At 40.2% G+C, this 27,649-nt stretch overlaps 4 protein-coding genes across 9 annotated transcripts; 3 read left to right on the forward strand and 1 right to left on the reverse strand.

Moving 5' to 3' along the window:
• The first annotated feature begins 64 nt into the window (after nucleotides 1–64).
• LOC106422508 (galactose mutarotase-like) lies at nucleotides 65–2,050 on the forward strand. The gene is made up of 5 exons (XM_013863291.3): nucleotides 65–332; nucleotides 450–499; nucleotides 825–951; nucleotides 1,053–1,160; nucleotides 1,236–2,050. The coding sequence occupies exons 1-5, from the start codon at nucleotides 209–211 to the stop codon at nucleotides 1,856–1,858; spliced, it is 1,032 nt and encodes a 343-aa protein (XP_013718745.1). The 5' UTR covers nucleotides 65–208; the 3' UTR covers nucleotides 1,859–2,050.
• Nucleotides 2,051–9,595: 7,545 nt separating this feature from the next.
• Nucleotides 9,596–11,752, forward strand: LOC106422406 (B3 domain-containing protein At5g25470). Its single transcript, XM_013863203.3, has 6 exons — nucleotides 9,596–9,854; nucleotides 10,012–10,327; nucleotides 10,458–10,570; nucleotides 10,707–10,965; nucleotides 11,043–11,167; nucleotides 11,278–11,752. The coding sequence occupies exons 1-6, from the start codon at nucleotides 9,744–9,746 to the stop codon at nucleotides 11,527–11,529; spliced, it is 1,176 nt and encodes a 391-aa protein (XP_013718657.1). The 5' UTR covers nucleotides 9,596–9,743; the 3' UTR covers nucleotides 11,530–11,752.
• Nucleotides 11,753–17,345: 5,593 nt separating this feature from the next.
• Nucleotides 17,346–18,746, forward strand: BNAC05G35540D. 3 transcript variants are annotated; one of them, XM_013863288.3, is made up of 6 exons: nucleotides 17,346–17,525; nucleotides 17,643–17,759; nucleotides 17,860–18,002; nucleotides 18,100–18,189; nucleotides 18,278–18,436; nucleotides 18,523–18,746. In XM_013863288.3, exons 1-6 carry the CDS (start codon nucleotides 17,522–17,524, stop codon nucleotides 18,598–18,600), a joined length of 591 nt encoding a protein of 196 aa, XP_013718742.2. In that variant the 5' UTR covers nucleotides 17,346–17,521; the 3' UTR covers nucleotides 18,601–18,746. The 3 variants fall into 3 exon arrangements, with proteins under 3 accessions (XP_013718742.2, XP_048614410.1, XP_048614411.1); XM_048758453.1 differs by having other exon boundaries at nucleotides 17,397–17,525; nucleotides 17,637–17,759; XM_048758454.1 differs by having other exon boundaries at nucleotides 17,511–17,525; nucleotides 17,637–17,759; nucleotides 18,103–18,189.
• Nucleotides 18,713–24,376, reverse strand: BNAC05G35550D. 4 transcript variants are annotated; one of them, XM_013863285.3, is made up of 12 exons: nucleotides 23,644–24,376; nucleotides 23,454–23,542; nucleotides 23,100–23,357; nucleotides 22,648–22,890; nucleotides 22,390–22,539; nucleotides 20,863–22,085; nucleotides 20,498–20,571; nucleotides 20,324–20,405; nucleotides 20,124–20,246; nucleotides 19,927–20,033; nucleotides 19,221–19,378; nucleotides 18,713–19,133 (listed from the first exon to the last, which is right to left on the reverse strand). In XM_013863285.3, exons 2-12 carry the CDS (start codon nucleotides 23,499–23,501, stop codon nucleotides 18,924–18,926), a joined length of 2,676 nt encoding a protein of 891 aa, XP_013718739.1. In that variant the 5' UTR covers nucleotides 23,502–23,542; nucleotides 23,644–24,376; the 3' UTR covers nucleotides 18,713–18,923. The 4 variants fall into 4 exon arrangements, with proteins under 4 accessions (XP_013718739.1, XP_013718738.1, XP_013718737.1 ...); XM_013863284.3 differs by having other exon boundaries at nucleotides 23,448–23,542; XM_013863283.3 differs by lacking the exon at nucleotides 23,454–23,542.
• Nucleotides 24,377–27,649: the final 3,273 nt, after the last annotated feature.

A 27,649-nucleotide genomic window follows, 5' to 3' on the forward strand; every position in this document is an offset into this window, starting at 1 on the left:
AATTAATTAATTATATAAATAAATGTAATATTCAAAAAATTGGTGTGTTTTAATTAATTGTTTTCTTTTTGAGAAAAAAAAAAAACAAGATGAGCGTTTGAGATGGAGATGACGTCAGCTCAACAGAAGTGATCACTTCCCCCTTGTTTCTCTCTACGTATCAACAAAATCTAATTCACTTTCCTCCTTCTTATCCTTTACCCTAATAATGGCAGATCAGAGCAAGAATACCAATACTCCTGGGATCTTCGAGCTAAACAATGGATCCATGCAGGTCAAGATCTCTAATTTTGGCGCCACCATCACCTCCTTGTCTGTCCCCGACAAGAACGGTTTCTTCTCCTTCTCCTTCTTCCTCCCTTTTTTTTTTATTTTTTATGTATTCCGTTTTCTCCTAATCCCAATTAACCATCTGATGATCGAGTTTGTCTTTTTTTTCTTAAACAAAGGGAAACTGGCTGATGTGGTTCTCGGATTTGACTCTGTGGATCCATATGTGGTATAATACTTCTCTTTGAATTAATCACCTAACTCTGTCATTGATCTCGACACATATTTCATTAGATCTGATTTACAGAAAAAAAAAGAAAAAGAGAGTTCTGATCTCAAACTCTTACCCATGTGGTTTCTGTTGTCCGAATTGTAAATAGAGTACTTATTAGCAACAACAACTGATGTGTCTGAACTACTTCGAATGCATAGTGTCTGAATAATATTGTTAAAATCAGTCTGATTAATATATATATATATATATATATATGTATATATATAATTAACTGAATTCTTTAAAGTGGTGATGAATCTGAAGTATGTGATTGTTACAGAACGGGCTTGCACCTTACTTTGGGTGCATAGTTGGTCGTGTAGCAAATCGGATCAAAGAAGGCAAGTTTAGTCTCAATGGAGTTGACTACACTTTGCCCATCAACAACGGTCCCAATAGCCTCCACGGTAAATATAACCCTTCTTCTTTCCTCTATATGATTCTGCACCTTTCCAGTGAACCTAATCGGATGTGTAACAACATAAAAATATTAATCTTTATCTTTCAGGTGGTAACAAAGGTTTCGATAAGAAGACATGGGAAGTCGCAGGACACAAGAAAGACGGTGACAAACCTTTCATCACATTCAAATATCACAGCGCCGATGGAGAAGAAGGTTGTTAGAAAAGAAATATATTCTACATGAGATTGGATAAGCTAAATATATAATATGTGTTGTAACATTTAACAGGTTATCCCGGTGCGGTTACTGTCACGGCCACATACACTCTCACGTCAGCCACGACCATGAGACTTGACATGGAGGCAGTTCCTGAGAACAAAGACACTCCAATCAGCTTAGCTCAGCATACATACTGGAACTTATCGGGTCACGACTCAGGAAACATTCTTGACCACAGGATCCAAATCTGGGGTTCTCATATCACCCCCGTGGATCAACACTCAGTTCCTACAGGTGAGCTCTTACCGGTAAAAGGAACTCCATTCGATTTCACCGAGGAGAAACGGATAGGAGATCGTATTGGAGAGGTGGGTATAGGATATGATCACAACTACGTGTTGGACTGTGCTGATCAAGAGAAAGACGGGCTGAAACACGCGGCGAAGCTAAGAGACGGTGAGAGCTCAAGGGTGATGGACTTGTGGACCGATGCTCCGGGTGTGCAGTTTTATACGGGGAACTATGTGGATGGAGTGGTGGGGAAAGGGAATGCGGTTTATGGGAAGCATTCAGGTGTGTGCCTTGAGACGCAGGGGTTCCCTAACGCGATTAACCAGAAGAGTTTCCCGTGTGTTGTGGTCAAGGCTGGTGAGAAGTATAAGCACACGATGTTGTTTGAGTTTTCAACTTGAGTGACACTGGTGGTATTAGATGAAAGTGTTTTATAGCCTTTTAGGTGTTAGATGTTGGAATAAAGAGCCGGTTCAGTGGTTAATGGAACCGGAAAGAGAGTGATTGTAATTTGATTTTCTTTTGCTACTAAAATCAAACTTGATCTTCCACATTGATTTGTTTGGTTAATAATCATTTTATTGTTTTATTGATTTATTTGGCTAGTTGCTATAATAATAAGTTATTTTGAGTATATAGGATAAAATTAGATAATTTGGATATAAAATACCCAACTAAATCGTAACCAAGATTATTTTCAGATAAAATTAACTGATTCAAACAATATGTAATTAGTATTTTTGATTATTTTTGGATCAATTTATATAATTAGATATAAAATGCCTAATATTTTTAAATAATTTTTGATTACAAGGATACTGTTGTGAACGAAGGTTTTGAGACTGAATATTTCGTGTGTCTTATTAATGAGTAATAGAGGTTCCTTATATAAAGATTACAAAGTATAGGAAAAAGGAAATTATCCAAAACCTAATACAACATGAAATAGGAAAAGATCTAAAACAGATAAATGGAAAACATCCTAACTCTTGGCCGACTAGGAACTTGGCCGCCGACTCTCTCTCCTCTTGTACACGGCTGGACCTTGTCTTGGTCTTGGTTATGGGCCATCCACATAATGATTTATAACACTCCCCCTTGGATGTCATAACCATATGGATTTGTATCATGCACGACGTTGCCTCATTAAAACCTCTCTAGGAAAACCAAAAACCCAAGGTAGAAAAAAATAGAAACCGTAGACAGGAAAAAGAGTACAACACATGACACTCCCCCTGATGAATGCATCACCGAAGATCCTTCAACTGGCGCATACAGGATTTGTAGTACGCTTAATGTTGCCTCATTAAAACCTTATCAGGAAAACCCAGTGGGACAAAACCATGATGAAGGAAAAAGAGTACAACACGCACTACTCCCCCTGATGTGAACCTCGGTGTAGGTTCTACATACTACGCATCTTGATGTGTGATCTATCTTGTCTGTGTAGGAAGGGAGTAATCGGCCAGTTTCATTACTGCACCGTAATTAAGACCTCTTAGGTCGTTTCTCATGTCCTTTGACACTGAGTGTCCTGTTTAAAGCATGTGTGAAAAGCAATGTGAACCACATTGTCCTCGGGAATCACATGTTGGTCTTTGCAAAACGTGTTTGCATGTATTCATGATTCAGACGTGATCATCTACTTCTATACTCTTTACTTTTGGTTAACTATGATAACCATTTTGCCATGTTTCAATCTGGTCGATCAATGTCCAGTCCATAGACCACGTCCATACATGTCCACTTATTAATCTTATGAGTGTTCAATGATTATTGCTTTGAGGTTTTATAATCTCTTATCATGGCTCTTCGGCCGAACACACTCTCATGTATCTCATATGTGGACATCAATTTCTTTGCTTTAAGTAATGTCTTATTCCTTGCGTTCATATCTTAATGACGCCTAATGACCTTAGGTCATAGATCTCATAAGCTTTATGGGCTACAATACTTCTTTGGTATCCGACAGATTATATGTCTCCTTTTAATCTTCTGACAAAGCTTTATGGAGTTCATACAGCAGCAGACCATTCTGCTATGCTGGATCCTTAAGGGATCTAATGTCGGATTGCAACCTGATGGTTGATCTTTAGTTTCTATTAGCCCGTGACCAAGAAGAAGGGTCAGACGCCTTTTAGGTCTAAAAGCCGGACGTGTCTAGAAAATCTGGATGCTCTTTGCTGAAGAGTTGGACGCCCTTGGACGGACAGAGTCGGACGTCTCTAGTTTGAAGGACCGGACGCTCTCAGCCAATGTGCTGGACGCCTACAGATATGTTTTGTATCATTCTTCTAACCTCCTTTAGGTTTAGTATAAGCACAAGGAATTTCTTTATAAATTCTCATATGTATATGGACTGTTATTGGATTGTCTTTTACACAACTCCAAGATCAATGATCATGTGTGATCAATTTCTTTTATATACTTTATGCAGCTGCTTTTGCTTCAGTCCATGAATCAGCTTAGGAACAAAGTTGTTCTCTTATCTTATCTTATCCAGTGATCCATATGCTGCTTACTACATTTAGTGTATCTATTTTCTTTCTTATGACCAGACTTGGTTTAATATCGAAAATCTGTAGCAGCAATCACCACATAGGAGTTCATCTCCTTATAATCTGTTCCTTTGATCTCTGTGAGTACCTTGTGTAAAAAAAGCTATGATCTAATGCTGTTAAGACATAGACACTCTAGGCCACGTGATCATGTGTCCTCTCTCACGGTTTCTTTATCTCACAAGATCCATCTATTTCACTAGTTTATCAGATGGCGTTTTTGTATATGTACATGGCCAATACGCTCATCTCTCTTTAGATACTTTGAACCTCCACGTTTATCTTTCTATTCTTTATAATCTTTAGGATTCTATGATTGTATGATGAGTACTCATTCGTGGGTACATGATCCTCGCTTATGTTCAAGTGCTATTCTCTTATGTATCTTTATACAAATGTGTGTGTCGACACTTTCATGTGATTCCACTATGTTCCAGACATGATCTGATCACTTTGAGATTTCATTATCCAGGACCTTTGTTACCTAGCAGCTTGGCGTCCCAAGACTACTTGGTTTGGTACCTTAGATGTGTAGCTGGCCAGCCTTTATCTCTATGTCTGGTATGGTTTCTCTTATCATGACTTCGGATCTGTTTATGCACCTTTTCTTTCTATCCGAGTTTCTTTACTCTAATGGAACACTTGGTCTATCTTGCATAGACTCTATAGCAACTTGATTATGTCTCTTCTAGGACTTTAAATTTCGTTTGGTGCTAAGCTGGTTAGTCATTCTTTTTCGGGTCAGTGTCTGGCATTTCGATTAGCTTCTCAATTGGCTATCTTTATATTATCTTTCTTTGGACGTCTTATATCATAATGTATAGTCCGAGGATCTTGCCAAGACAATGATGGTTAAAACCATTCTTATCATTCCTTTACCCTTTCTTTATCCAGCTTATAATCTTTCTCCTTTAATGTTTGGATAGTCGGATCCATTTGATCATGCAATCCGTACTTGGCCACTATTTTTACCACCCATGTTTTGGCTCAAGCTTTCTTTGAATTCGGGGAGAAAGTAATACTCCTATCCAACATATATTCTCAATCCTCTTCTGAGGTTCCATCTTAGGCGGCACATATATGTATGTGGTGGTTTTATCTCAGAATCTCTTAAGATGGTTTGTCTGGTTTTAATGACCCGTATTCATTCTTTAGATGGGAATATCTATGCTCACTTATATGGCCTGATGCTTATTATCATTCTGTACATGTATATTCATAATGTCTCCAAGCATATAGGTAATGGCCGAACCTTTTATAGGTAATGGCCTTTCCGGCTGGTTATGGCCTTTGCGGCCAGACCGTTGTCTCTCATGGTCTCTTCGGCTTCTTTGGCCGAGTCATGGACTGTGTGCGGACAAGCCTGCACTATTCAGACAAGTCACGGCCAAGTCATGGCCAAGTCGTGGCTAAGCTGTTTATAGGTGATGGCCTCTTTGGTTTGGCCGTTTGTATCATGGCCTCTCTTTGGCCGGGTAATGGCCCTTTATGGTCTAGTAATGGCCGAGCCATATATCATGGTGTTTAGACCATAGTACACGAACTTGTAGTATTGATCATGGGTTTATCCTCTCTCCCCCTCATGACCATACTATAAAGTCGTGGTGCTTTGGGATAATTAAGCCTAATGAGTTTCCCTATGTGTACATGTTTCACAACGTGAGATCTTTACGGGATAACTCTGTGCCTTTTCAATATTAATCTTTTGCATCAAGTTCTATACTAGGATGGCTAATCCTATCATCTTGTCAATATGGTCACCACATCTCTTGCCTCTTATCATACTGATCCTTAGCATAGTATAAATCAGTAGAGATCATCGGTATAGTCTCGACCACTTTCTTTCAAAGGTCTTAGGCGTTTTTATTCTTAAAGATCTGAAGGAACTTTGTTACCTTTTTTGCCCATTGTTTCTTATTTGGAAACCATTCATTATAACTTCAATGGACCACATTTCTTTGGGTTTATATAATGCCTTATAGGCAAATGCCTTAGCCATAGTTTCCTACTAGGCTTTCTATACCATTCATGATTTCTTACTTGGTTTTATGCCCTTTAGGCAACTCTTTAAAACATTCATATGTTTAAGTAAGATCAGGCAAGATTTAATAATCTTAAAACCAATTCCATATAAATCGTGAATGATCCTTAGGTTAAAATAAACACGAATGCAATCATAAAGCAATAAGACTAGTCGTATCGAAATATGGTCCTTTTGAAAATCAGATCAGTATAAGTGGCGAAGCCTTTTATTCTATACTGTTGTTACAATATGACTTTCGACACATGGAATGTGGAATAGGACTTCTCTAGTAACTCTTCCTTGGTTACTACTTCACCACAAAGTCTCAGTATCGAGACTGTCTTAAACAAGACTGAGTTGTACTCATCCATGACTTTGTAATCCAAGAATCTTAGATTCTTCTAGTCATTTCTAGCCTTTGGAAGCAACACCGTTTTCTGGTGGTAATTTCTATGCTGTAAAGCATCCCAAAAGTCTAGTGGATTTTCTATAGTGATGTACTGATCTTTTAGACCTTCAATGAGATGATGGAATATAATGCTTATAGCCCTGTACCGATTCATTCTCATTGTTGTCCTTGGTGATTGTATCACCAAGTCCCTTTTCAATATCTGAGTCATATTGTCATTTAAAATTTAGGTTCACAATGTGATCATGTGGCCGCCTGGTATTTATCAAGTTCGGCCACAAACAAGTCTTACGCATCTATGAAAACAATCGATCATGGTGCCAATTAGGTCACACGGCCATGTTAGTGTGATACAACAATCCTAGAGATTGGTTCATGATACAATCCGGTTTATATATCAATCCGGATATAAGGCCATACGGCTTTGCCTTAGACTTTCGCGATTATTATGTGATACAACGATCTTAAGGATCGGATCATGATGCAGTCCGGGTCATATGACTATCCGGATGCTAGGCCACTCGGCCTCTTAGATGTACACTAAGCCACACGGCTTTTAATCAATCAAGGGCACAAGGCCGCAAGTGTGTACAATGTATTAGGCCATACAGCTATGTACAATAGGGGATTATTAATCTAAAAGTATTTAATCCTATTGCATAGTTGCATCTCTATTAGGTTTACTAATTTCGAGGTTTGGTTATATTCAACTAGATTTTAATATCAAGTAATCTAGCAACCTAACTCTCATTTCTGCAAGCAACCTTAATCAATTGGATTCTACTTTATAAAATATAGGGTTTTAATTTAAACTTTTGTAGAAATCGATTTAGCAAAATAAGATTAAGGTTTCAAGGCCTTTAGAATTTTAAAATCGAGATTAGGGTTTTAAAATATTCAAGTGACCGATTAAGGGTTTCAAGGCCTTACGATCTTTAACTTCGAAATTAGGGTTTCAGTTTAAACAAGATTCAGATTCAAGTTTTGAAACAATCCTAATTACAGCTCTAGGTGATCAATCAAAAACACTCAAGTTTCAAATCAAATTTTAAAACCGATTTTCTAATTAGGGTTTTAGGGGATTTCTAAAACTTTGATCTTTGATCAAGGGGATTTGAATTGAGATTCAAAAACCTTTAAGGCTCTGATTTTAATTGATCAATGGATCAATCTCTTTCTTAGGTTTAGATCGAACTTATAGAGCTTCGATTTACTCATAGGGTATTGATCTATTATCCTATGGCTTTTAGTTTTAGAGATTATCTTTTAGGGTTTCAATCTTTACAAGACAACCATGTTCGATTCATGTTCTCAGAATTAGGATTACCTTTGTTTTGCAGATTGTAGAAACCGGACCACCAAGATGAACCTCGAACGGACGCGAGCTGGCTGCTTCGGGATCGCGAGCTGAGAGGATGCGATCGGGTTAGGTCGCGATCGCCTTGGTTGTCTCTCGCGAACGGGTTGAGGCTGATCGTCGGATCGAGCTGAGGCAGAGACGGGATTGAGTTCAAGGGTTCGTCTGAGCTGAGATCGGGATGAAGCTGAGACGGTAATGCTTGCTGGAACGGAATCAAGAACGAATTAGGGTTCTTCGGGATTAGGGTTCCAAAAGACCAAGGCGGCGCCATCTATTGTTTCTGCGAGTGTGGGCGCGTCGGAGATCGGATTGACAAACGGTTTTCGCTGATAGATTCGTCTCGCCCAGAGCTTAAATTTGATATGTGGCTCGTCGTCTGGTTCCTCGGGGTTTGAGAGATAGATTGATTTTAAGTTACGCCTGGATTAGGGTTTATGTGTGACGGATTTTAGGTTAGATTTTGTCTCAGGGTTTTGGAGTCTATCGTGCTGATAACGTGTTGTGAACGAAGGGTTTGAGACTGAATATTTCGTGTGTCTTATTAATGAGTAATAGAGGTTCCTTATATAAGGATTACAAAGTATAGGAAAAAGGAAATTATCCAAAACTTAATACAACATGAAATAGGAAAAGATCTAAAACAGACAAATGGAAAACATCCCAAGTCTTGCCCGACTAGGAACTTGGCCGCCGACTCTCTCTCCTCTTGTACACGGATGGGCCTTGTCTTGGTCTTGGTTATGGGTCATCCACATAATGATTTATAACAGATACCCAATTATTGTTGATTACACATTATAACCAATTTAGGAGGATTCTACTCGAATTGACTCGGTTTTTATAATATTCGGAAAAAAATTCTTTCAAAACCGAAAAAACTATATGACATAACCAAATGCAATGCCTAATATGTTCTATCTGATAACTAATTCTAGGCATTTGGGAGACCAATCAGATTTCAGTTCAGATTCAATCACATTCTGAGTTTTTGGATTTACGAATTTCAGCCTCGTTCGGATATTATAAAAGTCCAATTAGAATTCAGTTTAGATTTAGCCGGATTCAGTTCAAGTTTGGTAATATTTAAAAAAAACGGTTGAACCCAATATAATTTTGGGTTTCCAATCTTAATTAGGTTTTCGGTTCCAAAATAATGTTTTGTACTTAGTTAAACCTGAAAGCTAAATAAAGATTCAGTGAAACAAATATCAAAAATAAAATAAAAAATGAAATGAAAAATAAGTAATGTTCTTGCCACTACTCTTTTTTGTTATAGTGTAATTTTTGACAGTTAAAATTAGGGAGCAAAAACAATGAGATTAGAGAAAAAGCTGAAAAACTATATGCAAACACATCATATCCACAATATAAAAGAAGTGAATACACTTAGAATCCAATAATTTCGACTATACAAAAGAAGAAGAGCACCAGGTGCCAAAATATATTACGCTAAGTATTTGGATTAATTAGTGATATAATTGATACTTATTTTATGTACTTAATGAGATTTTATAGCATTTTGTATATTATTCGAGTTTGAGTTTGAGTCTGGTATAAATATTTTTGTAGATTTTTTTAATTTTCAGGTTTTTTAATATCTATATTCAGTTTAGTTTGGATTAAACCTGTAACCCTAAATACCATAAAATAAGTCTCAGTCAGTGTTCGAATTCATTTTTATTGGGCTGGATTTGGTTCAAGTTTTCGGATTCGTTTTATTTACCAACCCCTAGCGACAACAAGCTTTTCAGTTTTTAGACTTGGGGAGGTAAGGGGTATTTTGGTATTTCCACTATCAGCACGCGGAAAGCCTCCGTCACCAAAGCTTGAAGAAGGTATTTTGCTGTGGCGTTGGTTTATGCTTTATACTGTCGTCACATACACAATTGATCTCATATCCCTCCAGTCCAATTTTGCATAATCGATTCTTCTTGCTATGGAGAGAAAAAAGTTGCCGGAGAGAGAGGGGGTCCACGAAACTCAGAGCAAGAAGAGTAGCTTCTCCAAGTCCCTGTCCCCAGGACAAAATTGGAAATCGAAATCCATGGTACACTCACTCTCTCCCCCCCCTCTTTTCCATTCTCTCAAATGGAGCTTGCTCTGATTTACTCTCAATTGCTTTGCTTTACAAAGACTATATTATATTTATAATTCTGTGTTGCTGTTGCTGTTTCTGATTTTGTATTTTGTGGGTTTCTTAAAAGAGGATTATTCCTGAAGAGATATTGAGGAGCACACCTGAGGCTTTTGAGCACAGGGTGGTGTTCACTGTTCCTTGGAACAATTCCTGGCAACTCTGGCTCCAGGGAGACAAGAATTGTCTGTTTATGATAAAAGAAGATTGGGATGAGTTTGTTGATGACAACCTTTTAGCTTCAGATGATACTTTGCACTTCACACACCAAGGCACTATGTATTTCCAAGTCCGGATCTTCAAGAAAGATGGTAAAGAGATCATCTCTGCACCTCTTGAAGTTGAACCACCCCATAATTCTCACCAAGAGACAACTCCTGCCTCTGGTAAGAGTATTCAGATTGAAAGATATCATCTTTATGCTCCTTAAAAAGAATCTATTATTTTCTCTATATGCCAAAGATTGACTCTTTCTTTTTGTTTGTTTTTTTGTATTGGCGACTGAACAACTTTCAGCAAGTGGAGGAGGGAGAAAGAGTTTTGCTCATGTAGAAAACCCTGAGCGATACCTTTTTAATCCCAGCAACCCTTACTTTGAGAAGACGCTGACCAAAACTAACACTGCCCTGGTAAAATTCAGTTGTAGCATTCTTCAGTTTCTTTACTGTTTTTTTTTTAGGTTGATCTTAGTTATAAAATTCTGTTTATTTCTTGGTTCATTTAAAGCTAAGACTTGTCTTCTTTTATAATATTTGTACCGAGTAGTATGTGAGTACTCCGGTGGTTAAGAAGTATGAGTTGGAGTTTGGTCCCCGCAATTCCTCTATGCACTTCCTTCTCCCTGACGGAAACAAAATGGAGGGATTCAATAAGATTTACAGCGGTTTACATGCTTTCCTTGGCTGGGCAGATGTATGCCAAAAGTACAACCTCAAACAAGGAGACACTGTGGTTTGTGAATTTGAACTCTCTCGACGTGTGGTTACTGCTGTTAGAGTGCATTTCGTCACTGCCTCTAACTCTGGTAAGAAAAGAAATCATCTTCATGGTCTTTGAAACTCAAAACTAAGCTTTGACCCTTTCTGTATTTGTATTTTTCAGCAAGTGTAAGACAAACTAGTCGAGGGAGGCAGAGTTTTGGTCATGTTGAAAACCCTGAGCGATACCTCTTAAATCCCAACAACCCTTACTTTGAGAAGACACTGACGAAAACAAACAGTGTTCTGGTAGCATTCTTCTGTCTCTTTAGTTTGTTCTAGTTATAAAATTCTGTTTACTTGTTTCATTTAAAGCTAAGACTTGGTCTTTTTTTCTTCTTCCATATTTGTACAAATAGTATGTGAGTCCTCCGGTGATTAAGAAGTATGGCTTGGAGTTTGGTCCTCATAGTTCCTCCATAGACTTCCTTCTTCCCGATGGAAGCAAAATGGAGGGCTTCACCAAGAGTTACGGCGGTTTATATGGTTTCCTGGGATGGGCAGCTGTATGTCAAAAGTACAACCTCAAACCAGGAGACACTGTGGTTTGTGAATTTGAACTCTCAAGAGGTGTAGTTTCAGCTGTTAGAGTGCATTTCGTGAATGAATAACAAGACAACTCTAGTCTCCTTCTTATGAGTCAGGTTTCTAAATATAGTTTTTACCAACCTATTATTCTAATGCTAGATGTGACCTCTATGTTGGTGGTATTCAACAAATTTGTAGCAATAAACTTGATCTTTATGTTGGTTTAACTGACTTGCAATGGTAAATTTCTTATTCTTCCATAGATGTACTAGTATAAGCCCTGCTAATATACTTTTGTTCTTTTGATTTGTACATACTATAACAAATACTCTGGAATGAACTAACCTGAGAACTCATCTTATACAACCAATCAACTCCAAGAAAGGATGTAACTGAAAGAAAATGAAGAACAAGATGAACAAGAGAGAGAGTAATGTTTGAATTTGAGAGAGAGAGAGATAATGAGGAAAATATTTTCCTTGATTTAATTGTGGATCTGGGTACAATTATTTAAAGGCAAGTTGTCTCAGTACACAATCTAATAAAATATTCATTGTTTTAAAAATATTTTCAACGGTCTAATATCTTCAACGGTCTTCTTCTCTCGTTTTCTTCTCTTCAATAAAATACTCCAATATAGTAATCCTTATAAAGCCTTATAAAACTTTATAAGTTTCTAACTCATTTCTCAAGTCTGACAGCTTACTTCTTAAGTCTGGCAGCTCACTTCTGCTTCATGTCAACACTCCCCCTCAAGCTTGACCATATGGAACAAATCAAGCTTGGAAGCCATGAAGTATTCCCTCGTTAAACCTCAACTAGGTAAAACCCTTTGGGAGAAAACCCAAGTCAAGGAAAAAGAGTAGAACACTTCATGAAGGAGATATCAACGACATGAGAGGTCTTTGAGTCCCAATTTTGGATGAATGAACTCACAGACTTTAGTGCTTGCTGCCTTGGTGAAGATATCAGCTAACTGATCTTCACTTCTAGCATAGCAGGGTAAAATGATCTTCTGCTCCACAACTTGTCTCACCTTGTGACAGTCAACTTCAATGTGTTTAGTCCTTTCATGGAATACTGAGTTTGATGCTATGTGGATAGCTGTCTGGTTATCACAATGCATTGTGATTGGTGTTGTTGCTTATATGCCCAAGTCTCTTAGCAGGTTCCTGATCCAAATGAGTTCACTAGTTAGCTTCCTCATTGCCTATACTCTGCCTCTGCACTTGAACATGATACCACATTTTGCTTCTTGCTCTTCCATGTGACTAGGTTGCCTCCAATAAAAGTACAATAGCCTGTTGTTGACCTCCTGTCTACTCTATCACCAGCCCAATCAGCATCACAATATCCCACTATCTCTGTACTCTTATTGCAACCCATCCAAACACCTTGACCATGAGCCTCTCTTAGATATCTCATGATCATTTCCACCATATTCCAATGATGAACCTTTGGTGCTTGCATATGTTGACTGGTTTGATTCACAGCAAAACAGATGTCTGGTCTTGTAATGGTGAGATAGATTAGCTTCCCAACCATACTTCTATAGAGCTTGAAGTCGCCAAATGGAGTATCCTCAAACTCCCCCTCACGCAAGACTTTGTATCCTTCTTCAAGTGGTGTCTTAGCTACTCTTCCTCCAAGCTTTCCTGCCTCATTTAAAAGATCAAGTGTGTACTTTCTTTGAGATAAGAAACGCCCCTCTTTAGAGCGGCATATTTCTATCCCTTCCTTGTTGCTTCCTGTGATGATGATATCATCCACATAGATCAATATCACCACAATTCCTTGCTTGCTTGTGAGAGTGAATAGAGTATGATCAACTTCTGACTTTACGAACCCTCTTCCATTGAGAGTTGTACTCAGCTTGTGATATCAGGCTCTTGGTGACTATTTTAATCCATAGATTGCCTTCTTCAACCTTAGAACATTTCCTGGCTTGACCATGTCTTCCATACCAGGAGGTGGTTTCATTTACACATCATCCTCCAGCTCTCCTTGTAGAAAAGCATTCTTGACATCCATCTGCCATAAGTCCCATTCCAAGTTCACGGCCAGAGATAGTAGGATCCTTCTCCATAGACCTGAGTGTACCCTCTTGCAACCAACCTTGTCTTCTTCCTTTCTGGTTTTCCATTAGCAAGGTATTTGATGGTGAAGAGTAGCATGTTGGTCAAAGCTTTCTTGCCTTTAGGTAGCTCAGATTCAAACCATGTATCATTCATTTCCATAACACCCATCTCATCTCCCACTGATTCTCTCCATTCATCATCTTCCATTGCTTCTTCATAAGTCTTTGGAATGAAGTTTTGGTCGAGATTGGTTAAGAAGACTTGGTATTGTGGAGGAAAGGTTGCCATTGACCAGGTTGCTTGTATGGGATGTGCGACCGCATTGCTGTTAAAGTACACCCTCGTGTCGATCCAATGAGATGGTGTTCTCACTCTTGTGCTTCTTCTTAATGGCTGTATTTGTTGGTCTTCTGCCACTGGGTTTTGTACCACTAGCTCCCCATGCTCTTCTTGGGTTGTTCCTCACTAGCCTGATCTTCTTGACGTTGTTCCTCACTAGCCTGATCTTCTTGGTGTTGTTCCTCACTAGTCTGATATGTATCCTTTTTGTTTGGTCCTTCTTGATCATGGGATGTCCCTGAGTCATTTTCTCTGCCCCCCTCAGGATCAAGCTGGACTCGCTCAGAATTTGGTGCTGCTGCTTCATTGTGAACATCATCTGGTGGGGATGGAGAGGCCATATGCTGAGTGATTCCTAAGCTCTCCATAATGGTTCTCAGGTTGTTAGCCCTATCTGATGGACCATGTGAGAGATCTCTAAGGTTTTCCCAGTTCTTCTCATCATAGTACCCCTTTGATTCCACAAACTTTACATCCCTTAACACCATCACCCTTCTTGAATCTGGTAGATAACACTTGTATCCCTGAAATGGTGAGATATCATTGAGGACTCTGGTTGGGATTATGTTGATAAGATAGCATGCAGAAACCACAACATCTCCCCAAAATCTCTTTGGAACATTGGTGTGGAACATCATACTCCTTGCAACCTCCATGAGATGGCGATTTTTTCTTTCAGCCACACCATTTTGTTGTGGTGTGTATGGACAGCTTGTTTGATGGATTATTCCTTGCTTGGCTAGATGATTTTTAAAGGCATGGCTTGTGTACTCTCCACCATTGTCAGACCTAAAAAAATTTAATCTTAGAGTTGAAATGGTTAGTGACATAGTTCTGAAAGTTTATAAAGGCTTCTAAGACCCTATCTTTACTTGAAATCAATGTGAGCCATGTATACTTTGATTTTTCATCTATGAATGTGACAAAGTATTTATGGTTTTCTCTAGATGCACAAGGAGCAGTCCAAACATCAGAGTGAATTAAATCAAAGCAATTCTCATAGATAGTGATAGACTTAGGAAAAACAGATTTGCAATGTTTACCAAGAATACAAGCCTCACAACTTTCATTCTTAAACGATAGATTAGGTAACATCAATCCTAGTGCTCTAGAATGAGGGTGGCCTAATCTAGCATGCCATAACTCATCACTTGCTAAAACAGAAGTAGATTTAAAAGCATAAGGTAAATCCGATCTAAGCTTGGTGTCTTTAAGCACATAGAGCTCTCCATTGCTTACACCTTTTCCCAACATCTTACTGGTCTCAATATCCTGAAAGCACACCTCATTAGGACTAAAAATCACATTACAATTAAGATCATTAGTAGTTTTTTTCACAGATAACAAATTTGATGTGAAACTAGGCATATAAAGTGCTTCAGAGTCTTTATCAAACAATTTCAGGTTTCCTACTCCAGTAATAGGTATACTATCTCCATTTGCAATTAGAACACTCCCTAGAGCCGGTTTGACATTGCTAATGAGATTACATCCCTAATCATATGATGTGAAGCTCCTGAGTCAATTATCAAGGGTCTAGTGGTTTCAGATGCATTAATAATAGAGTTTAAAGCATAACTACTAAGGTTACCAGAGTTGGCATTGAGGGCCTTTATAAGAGCCTCAAGGTCAGACTTGCGGATGAAAGTATCTTCATTGGATGACTGAGAAGTGGCTTGAGACCCTGACCCAACCACACGAGTAGTTGATGTCATGGCTCTCCCATCTTCTCCCATGCGCATAGTAGGATAGTTTGGCTGAGAACCTTCTTGAGCTCTAGCTTCATGAGCTCGGCCTTGATTGTATTTGTTGGATGAAGCTGGTCTGAGGTGAGGATGGAGAATCCAGCAGTTGGTTTTGGAGTGACCAATCTTCTTACAATGTTCACAAGTTACTTGTTTATCTCCTCCACCACCTCTTGGCTTGAAGTGGGCTTTGTTGGCTGCAGCATTCTCCACCTTCTCCACCTTGTTGGCCATAGATAGCTCTCCTTTCCCACCAAGCAAACCATCTGAGCCGAGTTTCTTTTGGAGTTGAGCACACACATCATCATAGCTTGGGAGCTCCTTAGCTCTCAATATGTGCTTAAGGACATCATTGAAGCTCGGGTTGAGTGTGAGAAGCAGTCCAAATACTTTGTCTTGCTCACGCCTTTCTTCGACGATGTTGGGGTCGTTTGTGCTTGGCCAGAGCATGTCAAGCTCAGACCATAACTGGCTATACTTCCCAAGATGCTTGGTGAAGTCCATTTCCTCTTGTTGTAAGTTATTTATGGCTCTCTTCACCTCAAAGATCCTGGTCAAGTTTGAAATGTTGCCATAAATCTTGTGAAGAGTTTCCCACAATTGCTTTGCGGTCTCACAATGAGAGTAAGCCTCCATTATTGGAGTATCAAGCGAGCCTTGCAAGGAAGACAGCACCATGAGATCCTCCTGGCCCCATTTATCTTCATCCACCACTATAATCTCCTTGTCGTCAGCTCCTTGGGTGATCTTTCTTGGTGCCTCACTCGTGGTGATGTGCTCCCATAGACCTCGTCCTCCAAGAGCAGTTTTGGCCAATCTAGACCAGGTAATGTAGTTACCTCCTTTTAGAGTAACCGGAATCACAACAGGCTTGTATTGCTCCATCACTTCTTTTTGAGTTTGGTTTGAGTTAAGTAACTGTAGAACCAGAACCAGAGAAATGAGCACTAGCAAAAGTAGATTTATTATCCAGTGGACAAAGACAGATTCTTGCAAGAACAGAGAAATTAGATGGTTGGAATGAAAGAGAGAAGTAAAGTAAGAGTGTTTGCGGAAGCGAGTAAGAGGTATACGAGCTTAATGCTCTGATACCATGAAAGAAAATGAAGAACAAGATGAACAAGAGAGAGAGTAATGTTTGGATTTGAGAGAGGGAGAGAGAGATAATGAGAAAAATATCTTACTTGATTTAATTGTAGATCTGGGTACAATTATTTAAAGGTAAGTTGTCTCAGTACACAATCTAATAAAATATTCATTGTTTTAAAAATATCTTCAACGGTCTTCTTCTCTTCTTCTCTTCAATAAAATACTCCAATATAATAATTATTATAAAACTTTATAAGTTTCTAGTTTAATTCTCGAGTCTGGCAGTTCGATTCTGCTTCGTATTCTTTTTAATGTATACAGTGACTTTGAAAAAGATGCTCAGTTAACGAATGAAAACCTAACAGAAGTGTAAATTCGAAGCGATCTTTGGTGAAGGGAGCGACTAACTCAAGCACCAGCTTACCGACATGCTCCAGAACGTACATGTTTGAGAAGGTCTGATCAGTAGTAGATTAGGTTGGTGTTGAGAGTTTTCCATAGTTCGGACACGCAATTTTTTTTAGTAATTGCGGTTAGAAACACGCGCCGCACGTGCGCGCGTATGGGGAAGATTCAATAAGCCAAAAAAAAAAAAACTTAACGCGCGCATGAAATATCAACCACCCATCTCTCTCTGTCTCTCATCTCTTCTTCTTGTAATCTATATAAGGCGTAGTAGAACTGTAGCATGCTTATTATATATTCCAAGTTTAGATATTAGATTGGTGTTAACTGTTGAGAATTTTTCATGGTTCTGAGTTCTGACAGACTTAATTTTTGTTTTCATAATTGCCGTAAGAAACACGTGCCGCACGTGCGCGCGTATGGGTAAGACTCGATAAGCCCCCAAAAAAAAACTCAACGCGCGCATAAAATATCAACCACCCATTTCTCTCTCTCTCTAATCTATTCTTCGTGTTTCATTTCTTTACATGTAAGCACCAGCTTCTGGGTTACACGCAGACATGGCTTCTCTACCGTACGGAGTTTCTAATCTATGCAGAAACCAAGAGGTTCTGTCCGCAGCTGTACAGATTCGTCCGACTGGTCGACAAATCACTGGTTTTTTTTTTTCGAAAACCCAAATCGTTTTCCACAAAAATATACTAAGATTTAGCAGAAGCGATGGTATAACTCTTCCTATGTTTCTGAGATGATGCAGGAGGAGTTAGAGCTGCGAAGAGAGTCTTGTATAATGGATTGTCATCATCAGTGAAAATAAGAGCGAGTAAGCAAAGAATGAGATGTAGAGTGAGCTCAGAATCATCTACTGAAACTGAAGAAGATTCTGCCACAAAGACCAAGGTCTCATCTTCTTCAATTTTACATCATAATTATCATTGCTTCATAGTGTCATGTCCTAAAGCAAACTCTTGTTGTGTTTTAACAACTTGGTTTACAGAAGACGCCGTTTGGATACACGAGGAAGGATGTTCTGTTGATAGGAGTTGGAGTTACTGCACTTGGTATCGGGCTAGAGAGTGGCCTTGAGGTAATCCAAGAATCAAGAAGCAAATCATGAATATTCTTTTTCTCTTTTGTGTGGCTCTGAGTACGTTTTGTTATCATGAAATGGGCAGTATGTGGGAGTAGATCCTTTGCAAGCAGGTAATGCTGTACAGCTGATACTGGTGCTAGGCTTGACACTGGGTTGGATATCGACTTATATCTTTAGAGTCGGTAACAAGGAGATGACTTATGCCCAGCAACTTCGTGACTACGAGTCTCAAGTCATGCAGGTTTGTGATTTCTCTCTTCAAGGACTTTATCTTTCAGACCTTATGTGATTTACCTTAATATATGGTTGGTTTTGTAATGGGTACAGAAACGGTTGGAGAGCTTATCTGAGGCTGAGTTAGAGGCATTGATGGAACAAGTTGATGAAGAGAAGCGACAGGTTTAGTAGGCTTAGGCTCCTCTGTTGTTCCAGCCACCTGCAAAGTTAGTAAAAGAATCACAGAAACATTTTGATGTACTTTCTTGTTCCTCAATGTTGGTTGTATGATACACAAAAGAATACAAATCAAAGAATATGTTGAAACGGTTGAAGGAATCTGTCAATCAGACTCACTCAGAGCACGCCACAATACCCTCAAGGGCTTTATACAAGATGAATCAAAACACATGGGAACTAACTGAATCAAATGAATATGAAGTTATGAACATTATGTGAGTATGCACGAGGCATTTTTCTCACTTTCTAAAAAGTAACTTTACGACTTATATCTACCCCAAATGCCTTACGAGCAACGGGAATTCTGGTGAATCCGGGTGAAGTCCTTTGACTAGAGACACAAATTTGAGTACACAGTCGATGCTGAATAATTTGAGCTTCCATGTTGCGGAAGTCGCTGTTCTGTTTGGCCTTGCTTGAAATGTGGAATTCTTCTGCTTGATCTTCAGTGACAAGCATGAGCTTCCCCGGGATTCAATAGCCTGGATGATACTCAAGTTTTCATACATCAAAAAAGAAGGGGAAAAACGACAGGGTGAGCAAAAAGCAAGAATAAACAAACTTGTTACCATCTCAAAAATGTCGGAGATGGAGCAGCTTGAGTCAAGTGAGAAATATGGAGCCGAAGAAGTATCCTTTGGCGGAGAACTCAGCTGCCTGAAGTCTTCAATGCATATGAAAAGATGTCCATCTACCACAAATAGTGACCGTGGAAGCCATGACATCTCTGCACAGTTCAATAGGGAAAATTAACACTTAAATGGTCAGTCAGTGTTGACTCAGCTTGAATCGGGTTTACTTGTAGGCAAGTAAGTACTTCTTAGCATAGATAAACCGTTCTCAATTCGATCGGCTAACAAAACAAAACTACTTCATGATGTGCATCTAATCTGCATATTTATGTGGAATACGAGACTGAATGATTCTGAACCTAGAAACAAAAATCATTAGACTAGAACATCCCATTGAATGGAGAAAAATACCCTGAGATTTGTGGCATCGAGGCTGGATACTTTGCTCAATAGGTTTTTTTTTAATACCATATAGTATAGAAAAGGAACCAACATTAAGAGGCTGCAACTTATTGTAAATGTGAGCTTACACACCACAAATGAAATCATGAGCCGTTGATCTAGTCTAACAATTATCTAGGGAAATTCATTGGTAGGTCAAACTATCAGGTCTTACTTCATTTACAGTTTCGGGGGAAAAAGAGTTAATCATTCAAGGTGAACCATTTCTCAATCAATGGTACGCGGGAGGGAAAGAACATACCTCCAAGAGTGCTTCTCTGAAACTGGAGAACACTATACTGGAATATACTCAGCTTTAAACCACCACATATTTCTTTCTCAAACATTTCCATTTGAATATTCTCCAAACTGTTATTTAAGTTTCAATACATGTCAATTCAGAAAATGGCAGAAGCAATAGTAAAAGAGCTGAAGAAAAAAAATGATGATATAGCTCACCTTCCCAAACATTTAGATTCCGTAGCTTGAGAATCCAACACTTTAGTGATATTGAGTAAAACTGTTGTTTTCTCGATGCTCTCTGTTTTGAAAATGTACTCCGTGCCCTCCTTAAAGCGTAGCCTAAACCAGAAGAAAGAGAGAGGTTAGGGACCATGGGGACATAATCAAGTTTAAAAACGCAGCCATAAGAGTCTAACCTCACAACTTGAAGTCCTAGCCCAACTGAGACATCTTGTATATCATTTATAGCATGCGAACACAATAAACTTAAATTTCTGTCTGCGTACACCAGGGGTCAAGAAAAAGTGGGTCAGTATCAACAGAACATATCATATTAACACAGAAAGAATAAAAGAGGAGACCAGTCTAACCTTGTGAATCAGTAGAAACATCCACGAACAGCACAAACAATTTATCTTGGCTACTCCGCAGCAACACTACTTCCCTGCATTTACAGAGTACCGTCAGGTGCAAAAGAAGACACTATCTGACTAACAAGGGAACCAGAAACATATCGCTCTAATTTCATTGACCAATTTTTCATTTTCAAATTGAATACTGGAGAACCTATCATTACAAAAGAAACAAATAACTACGCAACCTCAGCGACCTCAGCGACCTTTTTTACTGCTCGGCATGCCCTATCAAGTATCATAATTCATATCTTAAAAAATAGAAGGGACTCACATTACTTTCTTTCACCTAGAACTTCAATAATAAGGGGAACAATACTCACTGTTGCGTGTAGGTGGATTCTTGCCGTAGTATGCAATCACAACATACGTAAGTCCTACAAGTCTCATCAATGCTGGAATCTGACAGCGTTGTTGTAATATACTCGTCCACTAAACCACCCATTACTTCAGGGGTTTTTTCAGCACCCCAAAATCTAGTAGTTCTCTTACTATTACAACCCATAGTCAATGAACCTTCTTGCAAATGATCAGAAACACACCCATCTTCAACAGAATCACTGATATCAGCATCACTTCTATGAGATGTTTCTCCGCTACTTATGACACTATTATCCACCAATAGAGTAACAACTCTCTTTTTAGGCTTCCTCTTGCTTTTCCTTTTGTCAAACCAATTATAAATATGATTAACACCGGAAGCAAGCTCACTATTATGTAGTCCAGAAATAATATTATTGGTCTTTGCTTTGAACGATTCATCTATCCTCCAAGTCTTTATTATGCTACTTTTTTCTGGTTGAGAATCAAGCAAGCTTGTGCCTTTTTCAGATCCCAGAATCTCCTCGCCGGGGCTATTCTCACTAAGATGATCCACCAACATATCTTGTTCAGGATTTGATTGCTCAGAGTCATAATTTTCATTTTCACTGCAGCTGCTCGAGCTATCAGACGATGCTACTGAGTAAGAATCTGCTGATAGCTGCAAGATTTCTTCCACCAGGTTATGACGTCGGTGTAAGACATCCTTTTGGTAGTGAGGGGGTGATTGCATATATGTTGAGGGTGAAAATGATCCTGTTATATGGTGAGTAGCATCCAATGTTGATATGTTTCCTTTTTCATCTGGCTTCCCATCAAGAAGATATGCTTGATCCTTCTGATTTAGATCTGTAATTTGGAAACCGGGTAAAGGCCCTGGTGGATTTCTCAATGCTTCCTTGTGATGCTTCGGGTTTTTTCCATTCTTTGTGTAGTACTTTTTCTCTGAATCAATACTCCAGCCGTCTTTTCTGACATCCACAAAATCCTCTGACGGATGATCCATCCACTCCTTAACCTCTCGCAGCCAAAGAACCGAACGTTCTTTCTTCAACTTTTCAACTTTACTTATTAGACCAAAGATATCATCTTCGTGATCGGACTTGATATTCTCCTCTTTGCTTTGAGTCTCGAGTTCACATGAAGCAAACTCTTGGTCAGAATTTACATAAGTACTCTCTTCCTCAGTGTCAATAGACGCGAGCCGGTAGATTTTCGCCTGTGACTGTGAGAGTGAAGAAGGACAACAATAAGCTTTTAATAATTACACCACAAAACAAACCAAGAAACTGAAACTCTGAAAGAAAACATAGAGAAGCTGCCTATCAAGTGATGTATATCTTCAAGATGCTTTCAAAAACTCGTTCCATACTACAGTAACTACAACCCTTAATTGGTTTGGATATATTCTTATATTTTCCCTGCTTAGGGTTTAGTGTCAGTGTGTCACTCAGAAGAAAAGGGCCACTACAGTCACAAGCACATTATATATATGTAAATAAACTGTAATTGAAGTCTCTGTCGTTAACCTTTTTTCTATTGAAGCTTCCTTCATCATCAGCTTCCTCTCTAGCCGGAGAGTAGAACCCATAGCTAGCAGGCTGAGTTTTCCTACGGGTAACAACAACCTGCCTCTTCCAAAATTCTCTATTCCCAATTTGTTTGCCATCTAGCTTTAACTGAAACGCAGCACAGATAGGAAGAATCATTATGAATCAAGCAGAAACTGAATTGGTGCAAAGTCGGTCTTTTTAACAAGATTATGTAGCCTCTGAAACAAAACTTACATCATTTGGACGAGCAACGTAGCTGAGGACATTTGCCCTGTACCATCGAGCACAGCAAAACGGATTTCCTTCCAGCCACAAGTCTGTCAAGAATGAAAGACTCCCAAGGAATTCCAATTCTGAGAAGTCTGAAATAATATTGAAGGAAACATCAAGGCCTTCAAGTGACTTCAAATTCTCAATCCCACGCAATGTAGTTAGAGCGTTGTTCCTCAAAACAAGTTTAACAAGGTGACATGATACCTGCATAGTCCAAAGATAAAGGTGCATGGGTCCCCTAGGGTACTAAAAATCTATATAATATCTTTAGCAAACACATCAAAGTGTTCTTATATCTATGTGAGTTCAAACTAAGCCATATATAGTAACCAACAAACGCAAAAGTTAAGTAACTTCATATCAAAAGAAATCTATAAAAAAGGACATGCAGAAAGAAACCTGAAGTAACCCACCTCGCTCAAGTGAGAGATTTTTCTGAGTTGATTGAAACCTAGATCAAGGTGTTTCAGCTTGGAACATCTCCGAAGATTATCCACCTTCGCAAACTTGTTCCGACTCAGATCAAGCGACTCAACAGCTGGGAGAAGTTGCAACGACTCATCCATGAGCAAGAGACGGTTACAAGCGCAAGAAACGAAAGCCAACTTATTCCACTGTGGTGAATCCTTTATCTCGGCGATTCTACTAGCAAACACATGCCGCAACGCATCCTACAGTAGGTGTAAACCTGGTAAAGATTAGTCAGGAACACTTCCAAAAGTTATCTAAAGACAAGCAACAACACATGAATAAACTCATACATCAACCTTGTTCTTGAAACGTCCTGAAGAAATGACAAACCTCACAGCGATCATTGCTTATTCCAAATACACTAATAGTTCAATCTCCCTACAATCTAAAGCAACAGAGAAACTAATAATCCCCACACAATGCCATAGCAGAATGCACTAAACCAAGGAAACAAACAAAAAACGAAAAGAGGAGAGGAGAGCTCACAGTGGAATTGTGGCAGATCAACTTCTCCAAGGTGTGCCTGAGTTCGAGCAATCCCTTAGCAGACGAAGTGGACAAATCACACCCGCGCAGCTCCAAGACCTTAAGCCTCGCAAAGGGAAGAAGAGAGAGCGGCGTGGGATCACGAGCCGGCGAAGGAAGCGAGGAGACGACTTTCAGAGAAGGGAGGAGGCGGAGGATACGTCGGAGCTGCTCAAGGGCGCGGTAATCACCGATATCGGAGACGTAGGCGCGGAGATAGTCGACGGGAGCTCCGGAGAGCATACGCTCGACTTCGCGGAGAGATTCGAGGCGGAGATGAACGTAGTAAAGCCCCGCGGGGTTTAGCTTGAGGACATCGGTGGCGTCGATGAGCGAATCGGTGTTTTCTTCGAGGAACTTCTCGAGGTTCTCGAGGTATCGATCTCCCGTCACGACCGCCATGAGAGATTCGAAGGAGATTTAGGGATTTGACTCGTTCGATAGCCGGAACGAAAAGGCGCGGGAGTCGGGGGAAGTGCGAGGCTGCTCTAGAGAGAGAAAGAGGAAATAGAGGTGAATAGAGAAACTACCATGGCTGATGCGTAGAGATGATGATGATGATGATTGGAGAGAAATGGGCAAATAGGAAACAGCGAGGATGATTCTCTGATCTCTCTCTCTCTCTCTCTCTCTCTCTCTCTTTCTCTCAATCTAAACAACAACCTGGGGACAAGACTGAGATTAACACCTGGCAACTATGCATTAATCAAATCATTTCTTATACAATTTGCTTTACACAATTACTTAGTTGCTAATCATTGGTATTGATAACGTTTTTTTTTTTTTATAAAACTGTTTCACATACATTTGCTGAGAAGTAAATAGTCACAGCTTCTTTTTTTTTTTTTACTTCAAAAGCTCCATAATTTATTAAGAAGTTTTCTCTGTTGGTGGGAACCATCCAACAACTAGAGGATCTAGTGTTTACATGGGAAAAGATGAAGCAGCGAGCGCGAGCACCTTTTGCAAGGCCGTCTGCTCGGACGTTACAAGAACGAGGTATAAAACGTATGGAGCAAGAATTAAACATAGAATGAAGATGGTGAAACTCTTCAAATTCGACCAATAAAGATGGCAAGTCGTCTTCTTTGTCTTCTGTAATGATCTTGACTAGTTGTAGACAGTCCGTCTCAAAAGTCATATCTAGTTGATCCAATTGGAGTGAGGATTTCATGGTCCACAGCAGAGTATGAAGCTCGGCATGTAAGGGGGTTAAGCTTCGGTTACTAGTAAATGAACCGAAGGTTGTAAGCCCATCCTCGTCCGTAAGGACCATTCCTCCGCCAATAAGAGCATCGTCTTGGTGCCAAGAGGCGTCAATCGAGCATCGAGGGCAGAGGGGTTGCGTATCGGGTGGTGGTTGGGTCTCCTCTTCGCCTTGGGATGTGTGTAAGGTTTGCGCTAGTCTCCAGTCGGCTGCTTCTGATATAGTTGTTTGTACTGTATCTAGAGGGGGAGTGTCTTTCCCGTTAAAGAGTTTGTCATTTCGAGCTTTCCAGATATACCACAAAAGCCATGGCACGTTATCAAGAATCGAGGACGGGACGCCTAATTCTTTCGCTCGCCAGAGGGTGTGATTAAGGTTATTGGGAGCTGAGTTGCTCGGGAACAAGCCGGGAGAGTGAGGGACATGGGCGAGAGCCCAGACCTGTACAGAGGGAGGACACTCGAAAAGTAGATGATTGACTGATTCGTTGTCGGCTCCGCATCGCGGACAGTTCCTCTCTGAACTACAGTGACGATCTGAAAGTCTACCACAAACCGGAACGCAGTCGGATAGGGCATTCCAGATAAAATGTTTGATCTTTCGCGAGGTCTTGATGGACCATACTATGGCTTTTAGACTCGTAGTACTTGGCTCGGATACCAAAGGAGGTGCGCGTTTGTATCCATCTCCATCGCTAAGGTGTACCCGGACTGAACCGAGTAAGCTCCAGACTTTGTGAAGGCCCAATTGTAGTTGTCGGGTCTGTGGGAGTGCGGGAGTATCAAACTCTGGATAAGGGGGATGTCGCGGGGTGATAATAGTTGATGGAGCAGCGGGAGGTTCCAGTCGTGAGACAAAGGGTTGATGAGATCACAGACGCGAAGGTTGGGGTTAAAGGAGGGACAGCAAGGGATAGCAGGCCGTGGCTTCACGTCTGGTATCCAATGATCGGACCAGACCATGGTGTTATTGCCCGTTCCGATTGAACGTCTCAGGCCGGCTTTCAGGAGCGGTTGCGCGGCCATCAAGCTACGCCAGACATACGAGGGAGAGCTTTCCCTTGTGACGTCCACCGGAGTCAATATGCGAAAGTATCTCCCTTTTAGAACTCTAGCAAGGAGTGACGTTGGATGTTGGATCAACCTCCAGAGCTGCTTCGCAAGTAGTGCGAGATTAAAGTTTCTAAAGTCTCAAAAGCCAAGTCCTCCCTTATCTTGGGGAATGCATATACTCTTCCAGGCAATCCAATGTAGTCCTTTGTTATTTTGTTTTGTGCTCCACAAGAAGCGGGAGATGGCACTAGTTAGCTTTCTAGTGATCTCTAGTGGGAGCAGAAAACATGACATGACATAGGTTGGGAGTGCTTGAGCCACAGACTTGATAAGTACCTCTTTCCCTCCTTTGGAAAAGAGTTTCCCGGACCATAAGTTAATACGGTTCCGGAGTCGGTCTTGGATAAAGGCGAAGGCTTGTTTTTTACTTCCACAGATTTTCTCCGGTAGCCCGAGGTAGACTCCCATTCCACCTTCCTTCGAGATCCCGAGAGAGCGTTTGAGTCCTGACTTGATATCCGGAGGAACTTTGCTTCCAAAGAGGATGGACGATTTGTTTACATTCAGTTGTTGCCCAGAGGATGAACCATAGGTGTTGATAATCCGCACTAGTTCAGAGCATTGCTGGACGTCAGCTTTACAGAAGAACAGACTATCGTCTGCGAAGAGAATATGGGAGACTGGTGGGCTGTTTCTGGCGATCTTAAGTCCAGTGATTCTTCCCTCCCTTTCCGCTCCCTGAATGTGGGATATAAGAGCTTCCGTGAGGAGAATAAAGAGAAAGGGTGATAGGGGATTGCCTTGTCGAATGCCTTGCGAGGGAGTAATATTTCCTTTTGGTTCGCCATTCAGTAGGACCTGGTAAGAGACTGACGAGATACAGAGTTTGATCCATGACACCCACTGCGTAGAGAAGCCTAGTTTCAGTAGGAGTGCTTCGAGGAAAGACCATTCCACTCTATCAAAAGCCTTGCTCATATCGGTTTTGATTGCTACGAACTTTGATCGGCAGCCGGGGTTCGTACGTAAATCGTGGAAAACTTCGTGGGTGACGAGAATATTGTCTGTGATCAGAAGCCTGGCTACGAAAGCCGATTGGGTCTCCGAAATTATTTTCGGGAGGCATTTCTTGAGACGCTTGCTCATGAGTTTAGAGATGACTTTGTAAGAGACGTTACACAGACTTATTGGCCTAAATTCTGTCATTTCCGTTGGTCTTTCTGTCTTGGGGATGAGATAAATATTAGTCTGGTTTAGGTGTGGATCCATAGTACCGTTCGTGAAGAATTCCTTCACTGTAAGTCGTACTGTCTCCGCCGTAATGCCCCAATACTTCTGGAAAAATAGGCTCGTCATTCCGTCCAGACCGGGAGCTTTGTTCGGGTTTATATCAAATATTGCGCTCTGGATCTCATCATCTGATGGAATTTTTGTAAGGGCTTCGTTCATGGCTGGTGTAACCTTCTCAGTAATGTACTGGAGTGAGTCATCAAAGTCTGAGGGGTTCGACGAAGTGAACAGAGTCTGAAAGTATCCTGTCGCTACTTGTTCCAGATCATCATCCGTTTCTGCCCATGTACCATTTGTTCTTCGTAGCTTCAAAACACGGTTTCTTGCTCTCCTCTTTGTATTACGATCTCCCTCTCGTAGCCAATTTGCTCGGCTCTTTTGTTTCCAATAGAGTTCCTCGTCTCTGAACGCTGCGCAG

This window comes from Brassica napus, chromosome C5, assembly GCF_020379485.1.
Source record: "Brassica napus cultivar Da-Ae chromosome C5, Da-Ae, whole genome shotgun sequence".
NCBI lineage: Eukaryota > Viridiplantae > Streptophyta > Magnoliopsida > Brassicales > Brassicaceae > Brassica > Brassica napus.

Excerpts from the sequence above, each read along its gene's own strand:
- LOC106422508 (XM_013863291.3), top strand. The coding sequence starts at position 209 with ATGGCAGATCAGAGCAAGAATACCAATACTCCTGGGATCTTCGAGCTA. Across the intron at positions 500-824 it reads ACTCTGTGGATCCATATGTG|AACGGGCTTGCACCTTACTT; the intron begins GTATAATACTTC and ends TGATTGTTACAG. Across the intron at positions 952-1,052 it reads CGGTCCCAATAGCCTCCACG|GTGGTAACAAAGGTTTCGAT; the intron begins GTAAATATAACC and ends TTTATCTTTCAG.
- LOC106422406 (XM_013863203.3), top strand. The coding sequence starts at position 9,744 with ATGGAGAGAAAAAAGTTGCCGGAGAGAGAGGGGGTCCACGAAACTCAG. Across the intron at positions 10,328-10,457 it reads AGAGACAACTCCTGCCTCTG|CAAGTGGAGGAGGGAGAAAG; the intron begins GTAAGAGTATTC and ends AACAACTTTCAG. Across the intron at positions 11,168-11,277 it reads CGAAAACAAACAGTGTTCTG|TATGTGAGTCCTCCGGTGAT; the intron begins GTAGCATTCTTC and ends TTGTACAAATAG.
- BNAC05G35540D (XM_048758453.1), top strand. Across the intron at positions 18,190-18,277 it reads GGCTAGAGAGTGGCCTTGAG|TATGTGGGAGTAGATCCTTT; the intron begins GTAATCCAAGAA and ends TGAAATGGGCAG. Across the intron at positions 18,437-18,522 it reads ACGAGTCTCAAGTCATGCAG|AAACGGTTGGAGAGCTTATC; the intron begins GTTTGTGATTTC and ends TAATGGGTACAG.
- BNAC05G35550D (XM_013863283.3), bottom strand. The coding sequence starts at position 24,084 with ATGGCGGTCGTGACGGGAGATCGATACCTCGAGAACCTCGAGAAGTTC. Across the intron at positions 22,540-22,647 it reads ACGTTGCTCGTCCAAATGAT|TTAAAGCTAGATGGCAAACA; the intron begins GTAAGTTTTGTT and ends GCTGCGTTTCAG. Across the intron at positions 19,379-19,926 it reads TCAGAGAAGCACTCTTGGAG|AGATGTCATGGCTTCCACGG; the intron begins GTATGTTCTTTC and ends TGAACTGTGCAG.